Here is a 13363-nt window from a genome sequence, read left to right on the forward strand (position 1 = left end):
AAAAATTACAAAGATATTGTGCAAATAAGTAGATAACTAACGCTCGAAATATGGTAGAGGTGGCTTTTAAAATCGCTCGAAAGTCTAAACTATAAAATGATTTGAATAACTCCATCTGGGATCCATGGTAATAAAGCGGTGTAAGTTGTTGCCATGGCGTCCATCTGTATACCAACGCTACAAGAACTATTGTGTTGTGCAAAGTATCAGAATGTATTTTGCTTCTATAATTTCAATCGTGTTTATTTTCTGTAAAACATTTTTGTTTTTTATATAATAATTGAACTTCTTTAATAAACAACTTCAGTGAAATAATACAAGATACTATGTAACTTTAAATACGAGGACATAATTTACGAAGAAATTTAAATATGTGAGTAGAAAAAAAAAATACATATTTAAAAGTTTTAAAACTATAGTTTCTTAACTTTTAGTATAACTTCAACAGAACCAATGTCACCTAAATTAAATTTATTCATACTAAGTAAACTTATTTAAATTGTGAACGTCACATTCAAAATTGAATTTATTCATATTTACATTTTTTTAAATTATCAATAAATATTTTAAACTTATTTTATCTAGGTAAATATTAAATTAAGTTCATATTTAAATACACGGCAAACTAAAAGATCTCAGGTAATTCAAGTCCTTCTAGTACCGTAGTTTGCATTATTAATCAAATTTAATTTATTTTACTATGTAATTTACTTAATTTATTTAGTTAGTCAAATATGTTGCACAATTTATGGAAATTATTGACTGTAATTAACAAAATATTAAAAAATGCTAAATTGGGGTCAAATAAATTACTCTAGAAGCCCTGATTCTTAAGTTCAATTAATTTCCATATAATCGCGACCAAGTTTGCTATCGCAATTGATCGCTGACCCACATTCGTTCACCACTGCCCATCAGCCTGATTAGCGATTTCTTACTTTCGACCTTCAATTTCAAACTCAACCCTCGAACGAGATTTGACGATAGTAAGGTTTCATCGGGATTAATATAAAAGTTATTTTGTAAGATGAAAAATTGTTTTTACGTAGGTACCTACTGAAGAATGTATGGCGTGTTCTATAGAGGTACATGAGAGTATCATTTTCATCATACATCTCAACATTGTCTATGTTATTGTTAGCCTAAACTGTTACTGTAAAACCTAATCGTGAATTGTTGAACTCAATAACTATGGGGAAATCTTCCAAAGATACCCACGGGCCACGGCCCCCGGGGAAGGAGCCGTGGGTTATGTCGGATTCTTACCGACTAAAACCCCACTGTGTTCCGTCGAGCCGCTTTAATGATGGGGCCTCGGGTATTGGTTGGAATTCTTCCGCGACCAACTCAATATCTACCTCCAAAAATATGCAAGTGCCTAATGCTTAGGTCATCGCATCGGTATTAGACTATCAGTATTTTCGGTGGATTGTGAGCGTCTTTTAGCCCTTCTGCTATCCATGGGCTTCTCTATATAGTGCGATATTTATTTAGTACATCAAATTACGATACAAGTACGTAAGCTAGGTAATGACTGTGCATGCAGTACACTTTACTTAATATTTCCTCACGCATCAGGATATAGACATTGATGAACTACACACAACGAGAGCAAACATCGTGAGGCAAGTAGGTCATTATAGACGCGACCTACATCATATTATAACAAAGTAAAACTATTGAGGTATATACCGATAAAAAACAATATGTACATATTATGTATTCAAGTGTAGCATATAGCTGTAGGAAAGGTACCTACACAATTTTTGCGAATTTCACGCGAGATAGTTACAAGTTAGATCTAGGTTTAATGCTTAAATTTCACTATGTTCAAACCTTTTAGTACGTATAAAGCGGTGTATTTAAATAATAATCCCTAAAGTGTATGTAGAAAACATACAAATTAATTAATTAAATCATGTAACGTCGTTTCTTATTCGCTCTATGTGTATAAAAAATATGCTAGGCGCTTAATTACATACATAACCAATTACTTTTATGACCACTATTTGCTTCGTGTTATAATAACACAAAAAGTGGGTCAAACCCGTGACACATAAATCTAAGCCTTAAAATAACATGAATATTTATACAGATATGGCCCGATATAAGTAAAACTTACCTACTCCATACAGTCAACTTTAAATCGAATAATTGGGATTGATTAGATATGAAAAATAAATGTAATTAAAACAAATCTTATTATAGTAAGTAGATGGAATTAAAGTGATTGTGGGATCATACATTAGACTTTCTATGAACGACAAATCACTGTATCAAACATCTAAAGAAAAATTGTAGCCGGTTCTCACTTCTCACTGTTCGCGTTGTTCGGTTATGTATAAATTATAGGGGTTAAATATAAACGAATAAATAATACTGCAGTTTCTTTATTTTTTTGGATTCGCAAATTTCAGGAAATACTACACCGATTTCACAATTCTTTCATCGGTGTATGTGTACGTGATCCTTAAGTGCTAAAGGCACTTTTTACCACGAGAGAAGCTGGGGCGGGCGGACCGCTAGCATGGTAGAGATGCTGCGATACGTTTATCTGTCTCGCACGAGTAAATACCAAAATCCTCTCTTGGGCTCCTGTGCTACATTTATATTTGAAACACAGCAATTTCAGAATTGAAAAGTGCACTTTACATCTACCTCTGACTTGTGACAGGAGCATATCACCAAATTTTAATTGCGATTGAAAAAGGCTTAAAAAATTGTTCATCGCTGAAGTGGATTTAGAGCAGGCTCCAAGTAGATGTTCGTTTGCAAAAATAGCGGACCTAAATCTGACTTCTGATATATATTGTATAGATCCCAGACATCCTATAGACAGATGTTGCCAACCAGTTTTGTGGTCCCCCTCCCCGCACCTCGGTAATTAAATATGGCATACAAAGAAAAAAATAAAAATTTCCAAAACATGCCGTGTGGGGTATCAAATGAAAGAACTTATTGAGTAGATCACGAATATATAGCATACTATAACATTTCTTACACTTTCTCTAAGATTTTTTAGAAAATTTACGAAAATGCTCCATTTTTGAGTTAACTTTAAACCACTATAGATTGAAAACTCATGAATATATTTTTTAAATTATTATTTTAAATAAAAAAAATATTGTTTTATAAACGTAATGAACAAATTAATCTGATTTGAGACACGGCATACGTTGGCGCGATTACCATCTAACGGGGGTTGTTGGTAGCGTGCAGGACTGACGTCACGCATCAGACCCTTACAGAACCGATAGCTACAAGCCTTCCAAAATAATGGTTCTATAATAACCCTAATAGACGCCTTACAACGCAAAGTTTTGTATAACCTTGTGTAACGCAATGAAGAAAATTGACCGTACAGTTACATTTATGATAACTTACTATTGTTGAAATACTGGTGTATAATTAATACTTCTTTACTTCATTGTATCATATCTATAGCACGGTCTTCTTCTTGTTCTTCATTCGTGCATAACTTTTGGGTTAATTCGTGAGTTTTACGTTGACGATAATAATGAGTAAAAAAATATGTAAAGCACACGAAATAAAATAAACAATTACATACAAATTAATTTATCATCTTTTCTAATGTCGACCTGGCAGTGGCGTCAATCTTCAGGTTAACAGTTTAGTTTCACAATAAATTTATGAGAAGGTGACCTGGTTTTGTACAATAAGTTAGATTAGGTAGGTTATTGCGTGCCGCCCAACGCCATTTTTGTCCGAATGGGCAGTGGGCGGCCGCCGGCCAGGCTCTAGCGAGGGCTCCACCGTCCACCGTCCACGGTCAGCACTCAGTCGTAGCTTCGCGCCCTCCGCGCCCGCTCGTTGCGACTCGCCTCTTACCTCCCACACTACGATTGCGATGTGTCAGCCGTTTTAACCCCTTATTGTTATGGACAAATTCAACACAGGCAGGCGGGTCGAGCCCATCCCCAGCATCTTAAAAAAACCTAAAACACAGAAAAAGGGTGATCTTCTAGACAAGAGCACTAAAATTAAACGCGAAAAATACAGTAACAAAAAAGGCGATGTGAACCTTCCGCTTCCACAAGGGTGTACTCCATTGATGTATGCTTGTCAACAAGCTGATTATAAGACCGTTGTCGATATACTGAATAAAGATGTAAGTTATTGTGAAATCGTTTACGTAATTAAAAAGTATTATGGAATAGTTTTACGTGCACAATCAATTTAAAAAAGCACTGGTGTAAAGATGAATTGCAGGCGATGTTTCAACCTCCTAGCGAGTTACCAAAGCACGCGATGTTACGCGGAGCAACGGGCAGGCACTGCCTTGTAAACAACCTGTCATGTTACCCACAAATGATTCCTTCAACGTTTTAAACCAATCACATGAATAACCATTTCACTAATCGATACACCTTTGATACTGTATATGTATGCGTTCATGTGGGCTCTTGTAGTCGGTACGTTAGTACCTACTTGATAGAGTTAGTACTTTTAATAATTCTGTGGTGAAGTATTTCTAATATACATTTCATTATATCTGAAAGAAATAAAAATAAATAGCAATGCCGATAAATATGAAATATCAGTATCAATTACAGTTACAGTTTATCGCACACGTTTAATCATATTGAAAGCGATGGGGTGAAAGTTAAACTTCACCCGTTCTTTAAGTATAAAAGTTATGAGCTGTTCAAATCAATAATAATATGTATACGTAGAGATGTACGTCATTCATATGAAAATTATTTAACTAACTTATATAATTTTCAAAATTATTGAAAATTATATAAGTTAGTGGAAAGTTATTTCAATGATTAAAATCTCTTAGTTACACATGCCTCCTATTCACAAACAATTTTCTTCTCCGAAAGCTTGCCCTTCAAGGGATTTCTCAAAATGTGCAGGATACATTTTAATATTTTATGGGATGCCTCTATTATGTTACACAACTATACATTGAAACTCAATTAGCCTTTAACAAATAAATTCCAAAATCATCCTGTTAGTTACTTGGAAAATTGTGATTCCCGCTGAAAAAAATATATGATTCATTCAGACATTACTGGAAATATTTTTAATCAAACAAGAGTCACATAACACTACAGCCTAGTGTAACCTTTTATTTAAGAACTGATCAGTCAATATCACGTCCACAGCCCTTATCAATTCGCGTCCGTGATCGTGGACTACGCAGTGCGCTGCACTATTGCGCGTCAAGCGGCGCGGGGGCCAGCCAATCAGCGCGTGCTGCGTGTGCTGACCGCGTGCTGATGGCAGCGCCAGCGCTTGCAGACGCACGAGACGCCGACGGCCTCACACCTCTTCACCTCGCTGTGGTCCACGGAAACGTTCCCTTGGTACAGACCCTGCTTGCTGCCGGCGCTGACGTTAACGCTAAAGACAACGAGCACCACACCGTTGTTCACTGGGCCACTGGTACGCATGGCGCGATGTTATTCATGCCTTTATTATCAAAGCATGCGGTTTTATCTCAAGCACATCAACTGAGGTGTATGAGATATTTCAAAGTTTTATTATACTCAAAAATTTACATTTCACCAGTCTGCAACAAAATTAATGAAGAGAATTCAGTTTCTTATCTTATTCATTGTTAGCAGTTTTTGCTATATCTACGCTATTAATTTGCTAATGATAACATCGTAGACTGCGACATGTCGTGATTGAATCCATCAGTGGTTACTGGTTTCATCCACTTGTGTAGTTAACTTGTTATCTTGCGGTGTCATTCCCCTGTTCATCGACTTAATAGTTTTCTAGCACACCGGTAATTTAGTAATAGTAAAATCGATTACCTAATTCAAAGTTAACTGAATTATTTATATTGGAAAATACATATTCAGAATTTGAACGATTCACGAGTGAAATTGTTGGTAGCAGTTAGGTGATTTATTGTAGTGGGTGTCCGGCCACCACATTATTGAGCGGTGGACAAGGTCGGGTCCTTGAACTCGGGCCTCGTGGATATCTAGGACTTAGAAACCAAGTTACTAAGAATCAAAAGGTCGAGATTGACGATATAATTCGAGGGGCCGAATTTAATCGCAGTAACATAACAGTAACGACACAAATGACCTTGCAATGTCGGCCATAAACTATTAGGTCCAGTCTAACTTTGGTTTTTTCATGAGGTGAATAAGCAGTATAATGAAGTTAATTTTTACTTATACCTACTAACTTATATAGCTAGAATAAACAATAAAAAAAACCCAGCATTTTAATAAGTATGATTAGATAGGGGAGAGCGGGGATGAAAGTCACATTTTTATCTTTTTTTATGTAACTTCCAAAATACGTTGTTTAGGAATGATATTTGTATACCAAAAGATAGTGTAATTATTCTGTTACAAAATAAATAAACGTATTTTTGTGTAATATTATCAGTTGTAGAAATATTTTGTATTTTCACTCTAAAGAAAAATGTGACTTATAACCCCGGGTCAGGCATGGTTGTCACAATGCCTAGGGTAGGTAGTCACGTACTAAATAACAGGCAATTTATAAATAGAAAGTCACACTTTGGTCTTATAATTTTACGGAATAATTTTTAATTAAGAACTCTTAACCAAATGAAACCGTGTCTACGGTCTTTATTTCAGTCTGAATATTAATCAATCACAATTTTAGCAAACAATAATAATCGTGAGTCAATATAGAGTCCTCAAGGACAGATGGACTTCCAGCAGGTTTGTTAGGGTGATTTTCCGGTGTTGATTGAAAATTTACGGCTAAAACAAACAACCTCAAAACGCAATTAAAGTCATCTCGCATACAGGGGGCTGGTTTATAGGTGACAACCAGCCCCCGAAAATTTGTGACAAAGAGCCCCATAACACGTTTTATGAAAATAAAATTGAAAATAAATTCCGATCAATGAATATCTAAAAAACTATACTACGATATTATAAAACACATTTCATCATCATCAAATGAACTGAAAGATTATTACTGTAAAACAAGAACGTATAATTACGAGGTTCGACACAGCAGCACAAAAATTTACTTTTGCTGTGCGAAAACAATAAACACGTGTGAGGCCCTCACGGCAGATCGGAGCGGTCTGACGCGAAGTTGGGACAGCGTTTTCACTGTATCGCTCTTGCCACGCTGTTCAACAGACTTATTCGATAGTTCAGTTTTGTGTTAAGACCGCTGTGACAAACAACCCGTGAGACAACCAAACCCGGTCTCCCCTATTTGTATAGAATAAATCAAATACAAATCATACTCAACCGATTTGGATGTTTTTTTTTTTTGTAATTTACCGTTTCGTTTGTTTCGTTATGTAATGGATGCAATTAGATATTTTTTTTAACTTTAAAAAATAAATTTTAACAAAAAATTAAACCTACCTAAAGACATAATAACATGGACATAACCATCAATCAACGACGCCATCAATCAAGATGACGGTGCTTCATGTTGAATGCTTTTAACTTGTTTTGGGCACTAGTCGCGTTATATTTTACTAGCTGTGTAACTGTTTTTCACCCGCATTGCTCAGCTCCTGTTATTCTTAGCGTGATGATATATAGCCTTCCTCAATAAATGGGCTATCTAACACTGAAATAATTTTTCAAATCGGCCCAGTAGGTTCGTTCGTTTAGAAATTAGTGCATTCGAACAAACAAACAAACTCTTCATCTTTATAATATTAGTATAAATTACTTTATCAATATTTATTTCAGTGTGTGGTGAGGTCGGTGCTCTTCGCGCCGTGCTGGCGGCTGGCGCTGACGCAGCTACCCCTGACCAACACGGCGGGTATCCTCTGCATTACGCCGCGCAGATGTGTGGCGCACCAGCTGCTACTGATCATCAAGTACGTTTTGTTTTTTTATGTTTTATATTCAATATGGAATATATTTATAACCATCCTCCCGTCACAAAATTAAATATGGTAAGAAGATAAAGTGCAATAAACCAAAATAATGTATCAATAAAAATGTTTATATGCACAATGCAAAAGTAATTGTTATTGCATACTTTTTCTCAACTTATAACTGTTTGTTTAGTTCGGTTAAATTTCTCAAAAATGTAACTGTTACAGAGTCGTGGAGCGGCATTAGAAGTCCTACGTGCTTTGGTAAAAGAAGGCGATGTAAGAGTTGACGTGAGAGATGCAGATGGCCGCACACCATTACTTTGGGCTGCGTCTGCGGGCTCTGCCGCTGCTGTATTGGCCCTGCACCAGGCGGGTGCTAGAGTTGATGATGCAGATAGGTACAGATAAATTGTTTTTAAATAATTATAGTATATGAATGTCATTCAATATTCAATTATTTTGAATATTGAATGACATTGTCTGTTCTGTTTAGGGATGGATTAACAGCTTTACATTGTGCGGCAGCAAGAGGACATACTGAAGCTTTAGAGACATTAGTCGGTCTTTGCGGAGCTCGTGTTGACTTAGCGGACTCTCATGGTTGCACACCACTACACTACGCGGCGGCATTGGGTCATGCTGATGCAACATCAGCTTTGCTCGAACACGGAGCAGATGCTCACCGTCAAGATCGAAGAGGCCGGAGTCCAGCACACACCGCTGCTGCAAAGGGACAGATAGAGACGGTGCGGATTCTCGGTGTGTATATGTGCAGAAAGAATTGCAAAGGGCTCGCTCTATAAAAAACAATCTTTTCTTGTTATTAAATTATGACACATTTCACTACATTTGTATTTCCATCATTACCAAATTTTGTTACGTTTTTATTTTTAGGAGCAAGAGGCGCAAATTTATGGTTGCGTAATTCCAAGGGTGATTTACCTTTACATGAAGCAGTTGCATCGGGTCGTAGAGAATTAGTTAAGTGGTTATTGGATGGAAGACCATCTCAAGTTAATGCCACGAATCACGAAGGTCGAACACCATTACATATTGCTGCTGCTACAGACAATGCCGATCTTTGCCGTTTATTATTAGACCGTGGAGCAGAAGTAAATTACGTAGCAAGATCTTCAAAGAATGAACCAATAACTCCTTTAGATTGTGCAACAATCCGAGGACATCGATCTACGGCTAAATATATACAAATGCATGGAGGTTTACCTGCATCTAAACTACCGAATACTCAAATTATAATTGATAACACTCCCATTTCAAATTTACCAACGAGACGTGTAACGAGTACAAAAATTGATTTAAGGGACAAAATAAGAATAGAAAAACGAGAAGTTGTGGAAGTATCAAGCCCACTACTAGAAAGGAGACGAATAAGAGACGACAGCGACTTCAATTCTGATAGTTCCGAAGATAACAGAAAATCTCGAAAACGTTATGAAAATAAATATTCTGAGCGTAAAAAGAGATTAATAGATAGCAAACAAAAAAGTTTTAGTGATGGCTATGATTCTGAAATAGAAGCGTGTTGTAATCATGCATATCATAAACAAAAAATTACGAAAGGCTCTAGATCACATAAAAGCAGATCTAGAAGTGAGCCTTCTAAAAGAAACAGAAATAGTCCACGATACCATCGAAGATATCGATCTATCTCTGACAGTTCTTCTGAAATATCTAGTTCTCAAGAAAAAAGAAGAAACAAACGTCACAAAAAACGAAACAAAAGAAAAACAAATTCTACATCTGATAGCAGTACAGAATCAAGTGAAAGGCGTAGTACAAAACGCAAGGGTAAGAAGACCTCTATACACATAGAGAATGATGATTTAAAACAAAGTGTAAATATTGTGAAGTATAAAAATGTCGATAACATTAAAGATAGTGATACAAGGGAAAATATAGAACGTAATGTTTCATTTGACGAACCTTCGCTGGTAAAAGATATTGAAATAGAATCGAATAAGGATCAACACACTTTAAATAAGCAAAGTGAAACAGAAACCGATACCGTCTCAGTTAAAACCAACATGGTTATAACTGAAGCTCAAATTCATATGGAAAGAGAATCAAGCCAACATGGAAGTTCGGAATTAACCGTCACCGTTGATTCCCATAATAATGTCTCTATAGAAACATCGAACTTATCAGTTACCCAAACCGATTCAAAAGAAGTAATGGGGGAGGAAAAAGATGCAAATATTGAACATGATGATACAAAAACCAATGAAAAGGAAGAAACAAAATTAACATTTGATACCACATCAGAAATAAAAGAGGCGAAGGAATCCGAAATAGAACAAAAATACAGTGATGAAGTTACTCCTCAAGATAAAGAAATAGATGAAAAAGACACTTCTCAGCCCCAACCTACCACTATGGAGGAAGAACAACCTACAATAGACAACAAATCTCAAGAATCGAACCAAGTAAATGAAGATAATGTAGAAAAAGAAAAAGATAGCTTGTCATCCACATCTGGTGAACCAAACGCAAGTGAAACAAGTCGGAAGAGATCTTTTCAAGTATTATCGGGCCCAGAAAAGTCTTCTTCGTTAAGCAAAGACATGCCCGAAGATACTACTCTAGCACCGGATGCCAAAGATGATCAAACAGGATCACCAGAAAAAAGTTCACCAAGTGTGTCATTTTCAAATAAGGACGAGATTTTTAAAATAAAAGATTCAGTCGGATCAGTAGATCCCAAAAAATTATCTCAAGAAGAAGTAGCATATAAAAAAGAGGATAAATTAGATGACAAAAACATTGAGACGGTATCAACACCAGATAACACTACTAACGTCGGTAGCCAAATAATTGATAAAGGTATTTTATCTATAATAAAAGACGAAGAGTCTGAAGTAACTGATCTGAATTTATCACTTACAGATGCATCGCCAAAATTACAAAGAAAATCTTTAAAAGATAGTCAACCTAGTAGTAGAAAAAGTAGCATATATGAAACTGAAAGTTATAAAGTGCTGTCAGAAACTGCTGGGGTCATTGAATCTAGTCCAGGTATTTTAAAAAAACGTTCAACCATAGAAGATAATTATTATGACGAAGATAAAGAGGTTCTGCATGAAAAAATAATACATCAGAGTTCATACGGTAGAGTACCGAGCGTAAGTGATAATGAAATTTATTACAGCCATTCTGAAGCAAATGGTAAACGAAAAAGGTTTAGAAAAAAAGGTAGATCAAGAAGTCGTATCACGATACGGTCAAAAAGTGAAAATTCTGAAAGAGGATATGAGTCTAGTGGAGTTATGGATTCCGGATTTGAGCCAAGTCCGAGGCCAATTCAACGTTGTATAATAAGTCCTAGGCTGAATGCATATTATGCACAACGGAAATCAGGAGGAAAATTAATGGGTAAAGCTGACAGCAAAATTCCCGTTAGGAAGCCAGGGGATAAAAATGCGGTAGATATGAGATCAGTCACACAACGTATACAAACGAATATGAGAAGGTCTGTATTATCCATATTCTATTTTCTATTTACACAGAAACCACATTGTTTGTCTTTGTATGATGGTGGATGTATAAGTGATTGTAATTTTTTTAGGTACTATTGTGAAAGAAAAATTTTCCAACACTTACTAGAACTCAAGCGGTTGCAAATAAGAACAAGTAAAGCAAACGAAGCTGTGTTGGTTAAACGGGCCATCGACGAATATAACAAATCAAGTCTAGCTAATGTAGGCTTGGGGTCGTACAATAGCACAGATTATTCATTCAGCAGTTTTGAAAAATTCTTGTATCACAGCCTACGAAAGTTACAAAGGAGCGGAAAGAAACATTTAGATAATTTGCCGGAAAAACCTATTGATTTTGATTATGGGGAAAGTGAATTATATAAAATGAGCGCTATTCCAGATAACCCATGTCTATGTACTAGTAAAACACATCGTTGTTTCCATGCAATTCATGCCTATACTGGTATTCCATGTTCAGCTTACAGTAAGTTTGTATTGATGGAGATATGCTGTTTATTCTTTTATATGTAAATATTTCAATTTATTTAATTTTTCTTTTCAGTTCCATACAAGTGGAATGATCATACTATGCCGAAACCTGCTACAGCTGGTCCAACAACGAAATCTAAGAACTTTTTACCAAAAATCAACACTAAACCTTCTACCAGTTCAGGGAAAGCTCACGTTACTCTAGAAGTATCCCATGGTACAGAAAAACAGTTAATAGCACTTCCAGCTGAACGTTTGGACAAAAATAAGAGATATTATGTAACATTCACTGTGAAGGGCTCTGAACCTCCCTCTGATAATGACAACGCATCACCAACTTCAGCTAAAGTAAAGAGTGTTCGAAGTGACTAATTAATCATTTTAAATTATAAAATAATAACTATTTACTCGATTGGTTGTTCGTCTCAATAATGATGGAAAAGTATGAAGCTACAAAGCACTGCCTGTAAAATGTATGTGATTTAATGTCCCAGTAATAAAACTCCGTCCATGTAAAAATATTTTTCTAATGACGTAGATTGCATTATAATATATACGTATATTGAATTATTTATTTTAAACAATTAAGAAGAATGAAGAGAAAAAAGTGATTGTTCTATGTTGTTCTAGTCTTCCTGTGATAACGTTTTAAAGAGCACAAGTTAGATGTAGATAAATGTTGTCAGCACCCGACAAGGAGTTATCAAATACTCATTATAGAATAAAAGACTTGTATTCTTTATATGTGTTTTCTTTTTTGTATACTTTCGACGAATATTAACTTCTAGCCACTGGCTCCTGCTTGAGCTCCTGCTTTCTTACATACTTCACTTCTTGACGCACGACACTAGATGCGCTTATAGTGTGGCTATATAGTACCGGCGCAGGTTTGTATTTGCTTTTTATTTCGTATTTTCTTTGATATCGACGAACAATGGACGATAGTCATGCTCCATCTGCCTTTTATTTAGCAATCTAAGGCCTTTTAGCTTTTCTAGATGGAAATGTTGGGAGGATAAAGTGTTGTGAAAATGGAAGTATACAGTGAACTTTTTCTCTTCTGCTAGCATATTTATATCTGCTCAAAATATCGACAGTGTAAAATAGCGCAGTCATCTCTATCTATCTTTTCTATAAGACCAAGGATGTAGGATATGTAGGTAATTAAAAACAATATTTAATCTAATGAAATATTTATTAGTAATAATAACTAAAACTATAAATAAATTAACATTAATAGGTAAGAGTTTTCAAATCTTCTAAACGCCGAGTAAAAGTGCCACACCGGCTAAAGTCCATCTTGTCGGTTTATCCTTCGTTTTTAAGTTAAACGTCCACACGAATGTTGGTCCACGCATACTGTAAATAAAGAAGAAAATTTTAGTAAGAATCCTCAAAAATGACATGGATAACTTAACCTTAATTACAACTGTTTTATAAATGACTAGCTTTCCGCCCGCGGCTTCGCTTGCGTTTTCAAAGAAAAACCCGCATAGTTCCCATTCCCGTGGGATTTATGGGTTAAAACCTATCCTATGTGTTAATCCAAATTACTCATATG

General features: G+C 35.7%; 2 protein-coding genes across 2 annotated transcripts in view; one reads left to right on the top strand and one right to left on the bottom strand.

Annotated features, from left to right (window-relative positions):
- The first annotated feature begins 3898 nt into the window (after positions 1-3898).
- LOC149900572 (uncharacterized) lies at positions 3899-12524 on the top strand. The gene is made up of 8 exons (XM_090112622.1): positions 3899-4129; positions 5133-5412; positions 7683-7816; positions 8045-8217; positions 8313-8578; positions 8714-11306; positions 11403-11797; positions 11876-12524. Exons 1-8 carry the CDS (start codon positions 3899-3901, stop codon positions 12172-12174), a joined length of 4371 nt encoding a protein of 1456 aa, XP_089968748.1. The 3' UTR covers positions 12175-12524.
- Positions 12525-13051: 527 nt separating this feature from the next.
- Positions 13052-13363, bottom strand: part of LOC149900573 (dynein beta chain, ciliary-like) — a 30510-nt gene continuing 30198 nt past the window's right edge. The window contains exon 82 of the mRNA XM_090112704.1: positions 13052-13161. Within this exon, the coding sequence (XP_089968830.1) occupies positions 13062-13161 (100 nt within the window). The 3' untranslated portion in view covers positions 13052-13061. The remainder of the gene's footprint in view (positions 13162-13363) is intronic.

The sequence above is a fragment of the Colias eurytheme genome, chromosome 18 (genome assembly GCF_061535395.1).
Source record: "Colias eurytheme isolate Ceu_HAF_F1 chromosome 18, ilColEury1 Martin Lab GWU primary, whole genome shotgun sequence".
Taxonomy (NCBI): domain Eukaryota; kingdom Metazoa; phylum Arthropoda; class Insecta; order Lepidoptera; family Pieridae; genus Colias; species Colias eurytheme.